The 13900-nt window shown below is 44.7% G+C and overlaps 1 protein-coding gene across 1 annotated transcript in view; it reads left to right on the top strand.

Annotated features, from left to right (window-relative positions):
* The window catches only part of LOC143924583 (phospholipase A2-like), a 148254-nt gene that overhangs the window by 88748 nt on the left and 45606 nt on the right, over window positions 1-13900 (top strand). The window contains exon 2 of the mRNA XM_077448972.1: window positions 13586-13751. Within this exon, the coding sequence (XP_077305098.1) occupies window positions 13586-13751 (166 nt within the window). The remainder of the gene's footprint in view (window positions 1-13585; window positions 13752-13900) is intronic.

The raw sequence follows: 13900 nt of genomic DNA, 5'->3' as shown, positions 1-13900 counted from the left end.
TAGCTGGTTATTACAAGATCCTAGTTTAATACATCCTTAAAATGATTTTTTTTTAGTTAGGCTGTGTTCAGACTGCTGCGATGTGCGAACGCTGCAAATCTACTGTGGTTTCACGCATCGCATGCGCAGCTCGCACTCCCCTATGTGACCTGCTGGGAGTATCAGTGTAAAGTTTTATTGACACCTCCAAATTAGTTCTCATTTCACAGCGCAATCTTTAAACTCGGACAGGAATCGGACCACATGGTGTGAACACCCATGTGATCCGATTCGGCTGTGGACTAAAAAAAGGGCCATGTACAAGTTTGGTCCGGATGCAATGCAAATTCAGCCATACTATATGCATGGCTGAAATCGCATCACACAGAGATCACATGTGATTTGCACTGCAGTGCGGTGCAAATCACATTTGATCTCGTACATTGCAGCAATGTGAACCTAGCCTTTAACCAAACTGTGATACTGTATATCTTTTGTCCAAGTTTCACAGACGGACACACTCGAATCATCGCCTGGAGTACCTGTGTGTGATTATGTCAAAAATGTTCTATGATGGCCCAAACTACACTTATAAAAGTTTCCTAGTCCAGATGTTGAACCAGCATTTTATCTATCTATCTATCTATCTATCTATCTATCTATCTATCTATCTATCTATCTATCTATCTATCTCATTTTTTTAATTGAGTCTACATTGCACTGAATACATTTATGAAACTTTAGTAAAAATTTATATCCTATAAACTGAGCGTGACAATTCAGTTTATCATGAACAATACCAAAAAAATAATAACTAATTAAAATCTAATCCAACACCAGATAAATTTACACCATACACAAATTCATGCTATTTACGCCCACATATACGAACAACCATATGCGCTCATTACAAGAACTATTAACTACACGAACGATCAAATCCGCCAGATGTACATAAACTACCTACACGAACGATTACAATCTAATCCGCCAGATTTACATACACCGCCTACACGAACGATTACGCTCAAATCCGCCAGTTTTCATTCACTACCCACACGAACGATTACGTTAAAATCCGCCAGATGTACATACACTATCTACACGAGCGATTACGATCAAATCCGCCAGATTTTCAATCCCTACACGAACGATTATGTCCGACGCGGAGTTTACTCACTTTTTTTCAGGATCTTTTTGATGCGGTAATATTGGTCCGGCTCCCTGGACTTGATGTCCGACCATCGTTTCCGGAGCTGGTCCTTGCCTCTTCGTACCCCAAATTTCGTCTCCAAGGCTGTGACTACCTCATCCAAGATGGCGCTTTTCCGGACATTAGGTTTTGGGTAAGGGCCATGTTCCCCATCATAATCCTCCCTTTTTAAGATAGCCACCATCTCCACCATCTCTTCAAAGGCCATATTGGTGGCCTTATATCTCCTCCTTGCTCCTGAAGTATGGGGCCCATGGCTTTCCTCCGCGCTGCTCACGCTGCTCCTAGAATTTGCGTCCGCCATTTTCTCCTCTCATTCACCCACAGCGGAACGAGGGTAAAAGGGGCGGGGAAACACGGTCGCAAGGAACGTCAGGGGCGGGCGACACAGGCGGAGCCTGAGCGCATGCGCTGTATATAAAGCGTTACCACGAGGCCGTACGCTTGTCCGAACGGAAGCAGCGAGTGCTACACGCGACGGTAAGATAGTTATCGTTTTATTTTGATTTTAAGCCTGCGTTAGGAATGTGTATATTGAAATGTAATCTTATTGATGTTTAATTGATTTTTAGGTGGGTTGGTGGTTGAGTGGGCTTGGTGTTTTGTGTGGTAGTGTGGGGGTGGAGGTGGGTGTATAGGGGGGTGGGGGTAGTGTGTGTGTATGTATGTGTATGGGGCAGTAGTGTGTGTAGTGTGTGTGTGTGTGTGTGTGTGTGGGGGGGTAGTGTGTGTGTGTGTGTGTGTGTGTGTGTGTGTGTGGCAGTAGTGTGTGTGTGTGTGTGTGTGTGGGGGGGGGGGGTAGTGTGTGTGTGTGTGTGTGTGTGTGGGGGGGGGGGGGGGTAGTGTGTGTGTGTGTGTGTGTAATGTGGGGGGGGGTAGTGTGTGTGTGTGTGTGTGTGGGGGGGGGGTAGTGTGTGTGTGTGTGTGTGTATGTGGGGGGGGGGTAGTGTGTGTGTGTGTGTGTGTGTGTATGTGGGGGGGGTAGTGTGTGTGTGTGTATGTGGGGGGGGGGGTAGTGTGTGTGTGGGGGGTAGTGTGTGTGTGGGGGGTAGCGTGTGTAGTAGTGTGTGTCTCGCCTACATTGTCACAATATAGTGTGCATTTGGTCTGACTTTTTTTTTTTTTTTTTTTTTGTTTTTTTTTTTGTTTTGTTTTTTTGTTTTTGTTTTTTTTGTTTGTTTTTCAGAAAATGCAAAGGTATACTGCAGACCCCTTTAAGGAGGAGGCCTTCCTCTCAACATTTCTCGATTTAGTGGAGTCGCACAGCAATCTGTGGGATACAAAACACCCCCAATATCCAAGCCGTGCTGCCCGGAAGAAGACACTGGAGACAGTTTTGACGTTTGTGAAAACCCGACTCCCCCAGGCAGACACTGACTTTGTGAACACCAAAATTAAGAACCTGCGTAGCGTGTATAGGCGGGAGCAAAGAAAGATCCTACAGTCCCAAACATCAGGAGCAGCAGCAGGTCAGGTCTATGTACCTAAGCTGTGGTATTATGACAGGCTGCGTTTTCTGGATGACACGTCCGAAGCCAGGCCGTCACTTTCGACTCTTCCGTCTACCCGTCCCTCCACCCTTCCCTCCGCCTCAGGTGAGCCATCCCTGCAAGATCCAGACCCTTCCTTGCTGGACGAAGTTGATGCGCCCAGCTGGAGCCAGGTATATTTTATTTTCTAAAGTTTGGATTGCTCAAATATTAATGATGTCAAGTTCAATGTTTGAATTGCTTCCAAATCTAGGATTTCATCACAAATTAAATTAGATAGAAGGATACAGTAGTTTACACAAATGTGGCTCAAATCTTGGTGAACTGATGGAAAAATGATGGTGTCAAAATGATAGCCTTTTGTATTTCAAGACAAATGTATTTGCAAGTGAGAACTGTAAAATTGTTAGTGATTGATGATTTCTAAATATAGACATATTTTAGTTATTGATTGCTTTGTTTTTTTACACAGGATGAGCTCACCCAGGAGGAGGCCGGGACCAGTGGTATGGAGGAGGAGGCCGGGACCAGCCACACACAAGAGCTAGCTGGGCCCAGCAGTCGGACTGAAAGCCAGGTCCCTCCCCTCCGCCTAGCCAGCAAAAGGCCCAGGAGGATGGGCCGTACAGAGGAGGAGTCCTTGGTGCTGATACGGCAAGCCACACAAATTTTGTCAAAACCCCCCAATCCGGAGGAGGCCTATGCCACTTATCTGGCTAGCAAGCTACAAGAAATGGACAAACCACAGCGAAACTTGTGTGAGGCAATCTTTTTTGATGCCATCCAACGGGGTCTGAAGGGTGAGCTCACACCCACCACTAAGCTTTACAACACAGACCCTACTGCTCTTCCTCCTCCTCCTCCTCCTCCTCCTCCTACCACAACTCCACCACCAGAGGCACAGCCTCCAGCGACGCGTGGAGGGAAGGCTAGACCGAAGAGTCGCAAGTGACTGCCTGGCTTCAGTCTGCTCTGAAAGAAGACGCAGGCTGTTGTAGTACCACAGTCTGGGGACATAGATCTCATCTGCTGCTGTTCCTGGTCTTTGGGATTCTAGGACCTGGTTTTGCTCCCTATGTACATGCTATGCAGGTTCGGAATTTTGGTGTCCACTCACTTGATGTGTGCCTGGGGGACAAAAGGCTTCACAAACTTCAAAATTGTCTCCAGTGTTGCCTCCCTCTTGATTTATTTTTGTTCTGAGGAAAAATAAAAATTTATTATTTACAAAAAATCTTGTATGTTTATTTTTTTTTATTTTATTTTTTTTCAATATTTTTGTATAATTTTGGCTTAAAAAACAAACTTTATTTGTGAGTAGGCAGATACATGTCAAAAGACTCTGGGGGTTATTTACAAAACACACGTTCATGTAAATATGCTAACTTCAAGTGCAATTTTTAAAGCACTGCAAGTGCACTTGGAAGTGCAGTCGCTGTAAATTTGAGGCTTAACATTTGAAATGAGGGGAAGCTCTGCTGATTTTGAACATGCAATCATGTGTAAGCTAAAATGCTGGTTTGGGTATCTATCTATCTATATATCTATCTATCTATCTATCTATCTATCTATCTATCTCTACTTGCATAGTCCTGCTTGGCCAAAAAAAATGCAAGTCCATCTTGTTTCAAACCCCCCACAAAAAAAAAAAAAAAAAAAAAATATGACAATAGTAGTTCCAAAAATATATAGTAATAGATAAATTCTATTTTTTTTTCAGAAATAAAAATATATATATAAATTTTTTATTTTTTTTATTTTATATATTTTTTTTTAAGATAGACACACACATATATATATATATATATATATATATATATATATATATATATATATATATATATATATATATATATATATTTTTTTTTTTTTTTTTTTTTTTTTTTAATTTGGAATATATTTTTTCTATAATTGGAAGATTAATCATAGGATGAGGATGAATAAAAACATGTAGTATAACTCTGTGTGAATATAAGCAGCAAAGCTACTTCACTTTTCTTGCATTACGAAGAAGAAAAGAACGGGCTATATTAAAAAAACACAAAATTAGCAGCATGACGAATATGCTAGCTTCAATGCGAACACTAGTTTTACAAGACCGAGCGCTTCCGCCCTGTAAATTCTTTCTGAGTATGCGCGGAACTTAGTTTGACGAACAAGCCTACACACGAGCGGACTGTCCGCTCAAACAAAGTTTCAGCGGACATTTTTTCGGAATTTCCGAAAAACTTTGTTCAGCAGACTGTTCGCTGAAACTGTCCGCTGAAAGCCCACACACGAGCGGACTGTCCGCCGAAACACTGTTCAGCGGACAAAGTTGAGCGAACAGTCCCCGCGTGTGTACGCGGCCTTACAGCAGTAAGGTAGGGGGACACCCATATACTAGATTGCACCAAAGACCGGAAATTACTAGTTATTTTCATTCCATTACAGAGAGTGGTCATCAGCACTTTATCTGATTGCTTGACACTGGAGATATACAGTCACTTTTTACCTTGCACTTTATATAAAAAAAAGACTACCACGGATATATCAGCACTTTATTTCACTTGTGCACATTGTATAAGAAGAGGATTATACAGTATTTACATGGACTTTTGCAATGTTTTGATATTATTATGAAATATTAGAAATGAACACATGCAGACAGAACCATACCATCTGAAGCACCCAGTGGAAAGAGAGGAAGATAAGGATCACCCCTACCTCCCTCCCCCCACCTCCCCTGTCTGCACTTAAAAGTGAAAACGGACATCCAGGAAAAGATCAAGTTGAAGGGAGTTTCCCCCTCCTCCTTTATCTGCTATATGCTGTTTACCTTACAGCAGTAAGGTAACCATTTACTTTTACCACTGGTGTCAGTGATGCTGAAGATCTTTTCTTGTATTTGCACTTAAAGGCACAGTGTCACCTTAAAAGCCAGAGACAGCGATACACAGTGTTCCAGCGAAACACTTTGCACGTTTGCACTTATATTGCACATTGGACTAAGGATTTTAAAGTCCAATACCGCACTGAACATTGGTTTAGCTAGACGATTTAAATTATTATTTTTCTGTTAGTTTTCATAATTTTAAATCTTACTGTCAATCTGTTTTTTATATTTCCATACCAGTCACTATATGAATTATTCACGCATGCGTCATATATTTTTCACAGTGATATAATCACCTATAATTACACCCTTAATGTGGATATTATCTATATCACCTAGTAATTGTTTTACTTAATTTGTTATTTGCACAAGTGTCTTAATCACTACATTTTTTCATATATCTATTAATGAATTTTGTTTTGCACTTTACCTACTATTGCGCTATATATTAGGTAGATAATTGCACTATTTTGTAAACAACGTGGTAACATATCACAAAAACATATCAAATAGGAGCGCAACACCACCCCCCCCCCCCTTCCACACTTGATATTATTATTGTTTTGCATATGAGAATTATTAGGACAGTATGTGACACCTTTCCGTACTGTATACCTGCTGCCTTTATCAACAATTAAGGTTTATTTTGCACATTTGCACTATTTTATCATATTGTTTATTTGATTACAGCGCAGCACTATTTTTTATTGCACATTAGGAACTACCTAACCATCTACCTTATAGCTGTGGTACCAGTAGCAGAACTCCCAGGATCGTAAAAGTCACACTTGTGACTGGGCCGTGGCATTCCGCCCATGTGGGGGGCTCCAGATGGCAGGAAAGGGGCCTGCTGAAGAACATGCAGGGACAGATCCCCCCTACCCCAGCAGTGATCAGATGGCTCCCACTGGAGTACTGATCATCTCTGAGATAGAGCCTGCTGTGAGGCTCGTAGTGATTGGGTGGGATTCAGGGAGGGTTGCAGGAAAGAAATTTGCTTGATTTCTCTCATGTGGAGCTATTCTTTTCTTCTGGGGGGGGGGGTTGGGGGAAGAAAGCAGTGAATGTTGCTAGCGGCTGTAACAGTCACTGGCAACAATCACATGTAAAATCCTGCAGGCAGGTAGTACCCTAGCAACCAGTGAGTGTTGATGTGTCGGAACCTCTAGCAATCAATCAGTTAGCAGTAATGATGTGCAGTAACATCTAGCAACCCATCAGTGAGTGGTAAAGATGTGCAGTAACTCCTAGCAACCACTCAGCAACACACATTATGTGCTGTAACCTCTAGCAACCAGTCAGTGAGCAGTAATGATATGCTGCATCCTCTGTCAATTAATTTCAATCTCTGCCTGTTCTTCTGTAGTAAACTGACTTTGAATCTAGCTGCTCTCAGAGCAGGTGGAGAGCGAAATTTCAGGGCGGGGCCAGCGAGGGGTGGGGGGCCAAGAAAATGTTTGCCCAGGGTCCAATTAGTATTAAAGACTGCCATAATGCATAGGCCTTCACCTGCATCCACATTGGATGAGGCTGAATAGAGTGAATTCTGGCTAGCTGGAGCAACTGTGCCACATAATAATAATTTTGCAAGTCCGGAGTCCTCAACCTACCTTTCCTTTTTGGAGTGCTTAATGTACGCTTTTTTTCACTCTAGGCCTCTTATCCCCCCCCCCAGATAAAGGATACAAGTCTTGTCTGAGAAAGCTAGCAACTGAGCGAACCAGTGCCACTGGCAACACACAAAATAAATACAATATATTTGGGAGGATATCCTTCCAAATACTTCAATAAAACTATTTTAAATATGAATCTATCCCTTGAGAATGGTAAATTAAATGACAAAGTAATATCATTTACAAACAATACATATTAAACAGTTTGTAAACTTTGGTTTGAAGAAAAACAGATTATGAAGTATTTGGCACACTGCAAGCAGCTTTCTTGAATCTGTAAGACATCCTTCAACTCTAGAATATGAGTGCTGAATACACATCCTAAAGTAGACCTGAACTTATTGATTTACTAAAAGCAAATAGACTGTGCACTTTGCAGGTGCAGTTGCTCCAGAGCTTAGTGAGCAAGGCAAAGCTCCTCCTTTGTAAAGTATACCCAATCACATGCAAGGAACATAAAAAACAGCATTTTTGCTTGCATATGATTGGATGATGAAGGTCAGCATCAGAGCTTCTCCTTATTTACTAAAATCTTGAGCAACTGCACTTGCAAAGTGCATAGTCTATTTGCCTTTAGTAAATCAACCCCAATAAGTACATTTCTTGATCATACATCACGGGACACAGGAGCTTCATTACATAGTGGGTTATATAGGCACCTCTGGTGATTGGACACTGGTTGACCCCAATTAAGGAGAATTCCTCCCCTATATAACCCCTCCCATCTGGGAGGCACCTCAGTTTTTTCGCCAGTGTCTATGGTGATGGTCACGTAAAACTTTAGCTCTATGCAGGTCCCTGCGAGGGCCTAAGGGCTACAACAAACCAGATCCATACCTCGGGCCGATATTTGACTCCCAAGATGGTATGGTACCCGGGCCTCGTCAACCGAAGAAGCGAGGTTTTGCCTGTAAGTCCTCTCCATTGGAAGACTGGGCTCTGGGAAAACCAGACTTGGTGTACTGTTTATACAGAGCGCACGAAAGTTTCTGGCAGAGCTTTCTACATGGCCCCGGTGGGACGTTCTTCCGAGAAGGAGCCCCAGATATACCTGAAGGTTGGCTAACAATACCCGCCGTGATGGGTGAAGGCTGGAATTTGTCTGGTTCAGCAATTCCTGCGGTGGGGACAGGTAAGGGAAGTTATCCTGTATATTTAATTATATGAATGGATTTCTTCATTGTGAGTAGTTGTATGTCTTACCTGGTTTCCACCACTAGAGGGAGTAAGAGCAGCCTGATGCATACTTACATGCCTTTTCAATACACACGCTCAGTGAAAGCCTGGTTTCTCCAGCTAACTCACGTCTCTATTGCAGTCCCTGCCACAGATGAAGGTAAACAGGGGTCCCACGCAGTTCAGGGGTCCCACGCAGCTCCGTTTTGGGTTCTCCTTCCCCCCCTGGATCCCGCGGTCCTCGTGCACGCGCGCGGGCACGTGCACGTGCGCCGGGCGCGCTCCCGGCCTAATGGAGGAGGGGGGGTGTGGTTGCGAGCTGTGCACGTCAGTGTGCACGGCGCTGTACTGCGCAGGCGCCAGGCGGCAGTTTTAAAAAGCCCAGAGCGTCAGGGGGCTGTAATGGGAGACACAGGAGCTGTGGGCAGTAAGCATCCGTGGGGATTGGATCCAGGCAAACCTTAAGACACCTACTCAGCATCAGGTTGTGCAATTTAAGCATATATATTATTGTGAGACTTTAAGCACAACAGTGATTGCACTTGTACTAGTACCTCTGCTTTGTAGCCTAGTACTATGTCTCCTCGTAAGAGGGTCTCAGGGGGAGGTAATAAGGGCACTGGTAAATCACCGCCTAGGTCCAGGGGTTCCAAAAGTGCCTGTAAATTACCATCCCCCCCTGCAAGACTGGAGCCAGCCTCTCAAGACGAGTCAGTGCCCTTGTCGGGTTTTGCAGCCTCTCCTAATGTCGCAGCCCCGGTTTATGTCACTGAGGGCTCCCTTAGGGCTACATTGGAGGGTTTTGAAGGGAGAATCATGAATTTTATTTCTGCTTCCCTAAAAGATAGCAGGAAAAGGGGTAGATCCCCTCCCTCTGCTGAAATCCCTCTCTCAGATGATTCTTCTGAAAATGAGGAGGGATCCCTATCTTTGGATAGGGATCATGAGCAGTCGGATGAGTCAGAGGAAGAGGAGATAGTCCCCTCCTCCCAGGCGCTCAGAAAACAGGTGCAGTATTATACTGAATTGGTGCGTACCACATTCAGAATGCCTGCTGCTGAAGTCGCTACGTCCTCTGTCTCTTCCCTGGGAGTCAGGAAAGCCCCACAGACTGCCTATTCCTTCCCAATTCATCCCTTAATGGATAAATTGATGTATGAGGATTGGGGACATCCCGATAAACTGTTTGCTCCTCCTAAAAGGTTTTCTATGCATTATCCTGTGGAGGAAAGTTTCACCAAGAAGTGGGGGGTCCCATCTGTCGATGCGGCTGTTTCTTGTGTGAATAAAAACCTAACTTGTCCATTGGATAATGCGCAGGTATTCAAGGATCCAACTGATAAAAAGCTGGAAACCTTATTAAAAGCCTCCTTTTCCATGGCTGGCACTGTGGTGCAACCTACAGTCGCAGCCGTGGGGTTGTGTCAGTTCCTCAAGGAACAGGTTAAACAGATGCTTGGGCTCCTTCCCAGTGAGGAAGTAGAAAATTATGCAGAATTGCCTCACATTCTGTGTTTCATAATTGATGCGATTTTGGATTCCGTCCAACAAGCATCACGTTTGTCTCTCATGTTGGTTCACATGCGAAGGGCCCTATGGCTAAAGAATTGGGCAGCTGAGCTGTCATGCAAGAAGCATTTGACTGGGTTCCCGTTTAAAGGGGAGCGTTTGTTTGGAGAAGAATTAGATAAGTTCGTCCAAAATATTTCAGGAGGTAAATCTACTCTCCTTCCAGTCAAAAAGAGCAAGCGTCCTTCATTCAGGCGTGCTCTCTCTCCCGAAGCATCAAGCTCTAAACAGTGGCGACGGCCTTCTCAGTCCTCCTCTACTAGAAAGGCTCAAGGCCGAGCCCAGGGACAGAAAAAGACTTGGGGGCGAAAGCCTGCCAAGCAGAGCCCAAAAACTTCCTTGTGAAGGGGCGCCCCCGCTCGGCAGAGTGGGGGGAAGGCTCCTGCAGTTTGCAGGCGCCTGGCGGCAAGAGATCCAGGACAAGTGGGTGATCTCTTCGATATCTCTGGGCTACAAGCTAGAGTTTCAGGAGATTCCACCTTCTCGTTTCCTAAGGTCAAGGATCCCCAGGGATCCAGTAAAGCAAAAACCGCTATTTCTGGCCTTAGATCAGTTACTATCCCAGGGTGTGATAGTAGAAGTGAACCCGAAAGATCAGGGTTCGGGGTTTTACTCAAATCTCTTCACCGTTCCAAAACCAAATGGAAGTGTCAGACCTATCTTGGATCTGAAGGATCTGAACCGGTTTTTACATATCCGGCCCTTCCGAATGCAGTCAATTCACGTCGATTCTGGGCAGAAGATCTTCCTCCATTCGGTTGTGCATGAGACTGTTAGGGAAGATGGTCGCCTCCTTCGAGGCCGTCCCATTCGCCCAGTTCCACTCAAGGCCTCTGCAAGGATGCATCCTTGCGGCTTGGAACAGGAAGCCCCAATCTCTGGATCTTCCTATGCGTTTATCCCCAGGGACACGCAAGAGTCTTGTCTGGTGGTTACAAACCAAGAATTTGCTGAAGGGCAAAACTTTTCTTCCTCTCTCATGGAAGATTATCACAACAGATGCCAGCCTGACAGGCTGGGGAGCTGTATTGGAGGAAACATGCTCGCAGGGGAAATGGTCTGCGACCGAGAACCTTCTGCCCATAAATATCTTGGAGATCCGGGCAGTTTACATGGCACTCACAGAGTGGTCTTACAGACTGCGAGGTTTCCCAGTTCGGGTTCAGTCCGACAATGCCACCGCAGTGGCTTATATCAATCACCAGGGCGGTACCAGAGGTCTGGTGGCCCAAAAAGAGGTGAATCGCATACTTGTCTGGGCAGAAAAGCATGTTCCGTGTCTTTCTGCAGTCTTCATCCCAGGAGTGGAGAATTGGCAGGCGGATTTTCTCAGCCGCCAGCAGTTGTGCCCAGGAGAATGGGCTCTGCACCCCGACGTGTTTCAGAACATATGTCACAAGTGGGGTACTCCAGACGTAGATCTGTTTGCATCCAGGTTCAACAGGAAGCTGGACAAGTTTGTATCAAGGACAAGAGATGCACTTGCTCAGGGGTCAGATGCTCTGACAGTTCCCTGGGATCAGTACAATCTGATCTATGCCTTCCCTCCGAGCCCGCTTCTGTCGCGGTTCCTGGGAAGAGTCAAGAGGGAGACAAAGTCGGTCCTTTTGGTGGCCTCGGCTTGGCCCAGGCGACCATGGTACGCAGAATTCATGAAATTGGCAGTAGGCAGGCCATGGACCCTCCCTCTCCGGCCAGATCTGCTCTCACAGGGTCCAATCTACCATCCTGCTTTACGCAGTCTGAATTTGACGGTTTGGCTGCTGAGACCCACATTCTGAGAGACCGGGGCCTTTCGGGGCCAGTCCTTTCTACTCTGGTCAATGCCAGAAAGCCGGCCTCCAGGCTTATTTATTACAAGATCTGGAGGACATATGTTTCCTGGTGTGAACTCAGGAAATGGCATCCTAGAAAGTATGTCATTAACAGAATCTTGGCCTTTCTCCAGTCAGGCCTAGAAATGAATTTGGCCATCAGCACTATCAAAGTGCAGATTTCGGCCCTGTCAGTATTTTTTCAAACGCCGCTTGCATCACATTCCCTAGTACGGGCTTTTATCCAGGGGGCTATGCGGATAAAACCGCCAGTTAAACCTCCGGTATGCCCATGGGATCTGAATTTGGTTCTCTCGGCCTTACAGGGGCAACCATTTGAACCTTTGCATCTGGCTCCTTTAGTTCTCCTGACTAAAAAGCTGGTCTTCTTAGTAGCCATATCTACGGCTAGAAGAGTATCAGAGTTGGCAGCTCTTTCCAGTAAGGAGCCGTATTTAATTATCCATAAGGACCGGGTGGTCATGCGTCCCAACAGGTCCTTTCTACCTAAGGTGGTTTCGGGTTTCCATTTAAATCAGGATGTAATCCTACCATCCTTTTTTCCGGACCCTCAGTCCACAGAAGAAGAATCTTTACACACTTTGGATGTGGTTAGAGCAATCAGTATTTATCTTCAAGCAACTGCTCAGATAAGGAAAACTGATTGTTTGTTTATTCTGCCGGAAGGCCCTAGAAAGGGCCAGGCGGCGTCAAAATCCACTCTCTCAAGGTGGATCAGGCAAGTTATTTCTCAGGCCTATGGTTTAAAGGGGAAGATTCCTCCTTTTCGGGTGAAGGCGCACTCTACTAGGGCTGTTAGTGCTTCTTGGGCAGTGCATCACCAGGCCTCCCTGGCTCAGATCTGTAAGGCTGCGACTTGGTCATCAGTCCACACATTCACCAGATTCTATCAGGTGGATATCAGAGGGCAAGAGGATATCGCCTTCGGGCGCAGTGTACTGCAGGCTGCAGTTTAGGTCCTCCGGTCCCTGGCGGTCTATATTTATGATCTGTGTCTCCCTCCCCTCAATCTGAGCATTGCTATGGGACATCCCACTATGTAATGAAGCTCCTGTGTCCCGTGATGTATGATCAAGAAAATGGGATTTTTATATACAGCTTACCTGTAAAATCCTTTTCTTGAGAGTACATCACGGGACACAGGGCTCCCGCCCCTCTTGGGTTTTACGTGGTTTCTTATTGCTTTGCTACAAAACTGAGGTGCCTTCCAGATGGGAGGGGTTATATAGGGGAGGAATTCTCCTTAATTGGGGTCAACCAGTGTCCAATCACCAGAGGTGCCTATATAACCCACTATGTAATGAAGCTCCTGTGTCCCGTGATGTACTCTCAAGAAAAGGATTTTACAGGTAAGCTGTATATAAAAATCCCATTATTTGCTTTTCACAGGGTTAGCAGTACCCTGAAAATTCTACCTTGTGTGTTGAATAGATTTGCAAAATAGCAGTGCACCTCTTGACACGTGACTGTGCCTAGAGTGAAATTTGGTTATGCTGAGGGCTTGCTGAAAGTTGTACCCGAAGACCTGCAGTGGCAGGATCTCCCTGTCTCTGCTTCATTCTGTTAATCTGTGCTTCCTCTACCTATCTTGCTATTTTTTGATCACCAGGGTGCACTTAGCTTTGTTGCCGTCTTAACACAGTGCTGCTGTATCTCAAACTGAATTTGATATTTACAAGTGAGTGTGAGTGTTATTTGAAAATATATTACTTGACCCAATACTATGCCTCAGTACAGAATGCTTTTGATTAAAGTAAATATTTTGTTTTAAACAGGTATGAACCAAGAATTAAATAACACTCATATACGACACAAAAGGGCAATACTGGACCTTGCTGCAATGATTGAATGTGGCACTGGGCGCTCCCCTCTGGCATATGTTGGTTATGGATGTTACTGTGGAATAGGAGGAAAAGGATCACCAAAGGACAAAGCAGATTGGTATATCCATTTACAGATATCCTGTTGTTTCTGAACAATGTCAAAGCTTTTGCTGTACAATGATGGATATTAAGATGTGCATTTCATGTATTCTGTATCTTTCCATATACATAATGCTTTTATATTGAAATGCACAAATGCAATATACT

The sequence above is a fragment of the Lithobates pipiens genome, unplaced genomic scaffold (assembly GCF_037356315.1).
Source record: "Lithobates pipiens isolate NorthernLeopardFrog02 unplaced genomic scaffold, aLitPip1_a1.2 Scaffold_22, whole genome shotgun sequence".
NCBI lineage: Eukaryota > Metazoa > Chordata > Amphibia > Anura > Ranidae > Lithobates > Lithobates pipiens.
The sequence above is the reverse complement of the archived record's forward strand: the minus strand, read 5'-3'. Positions and strand labels throughout refer to the sequence as shown.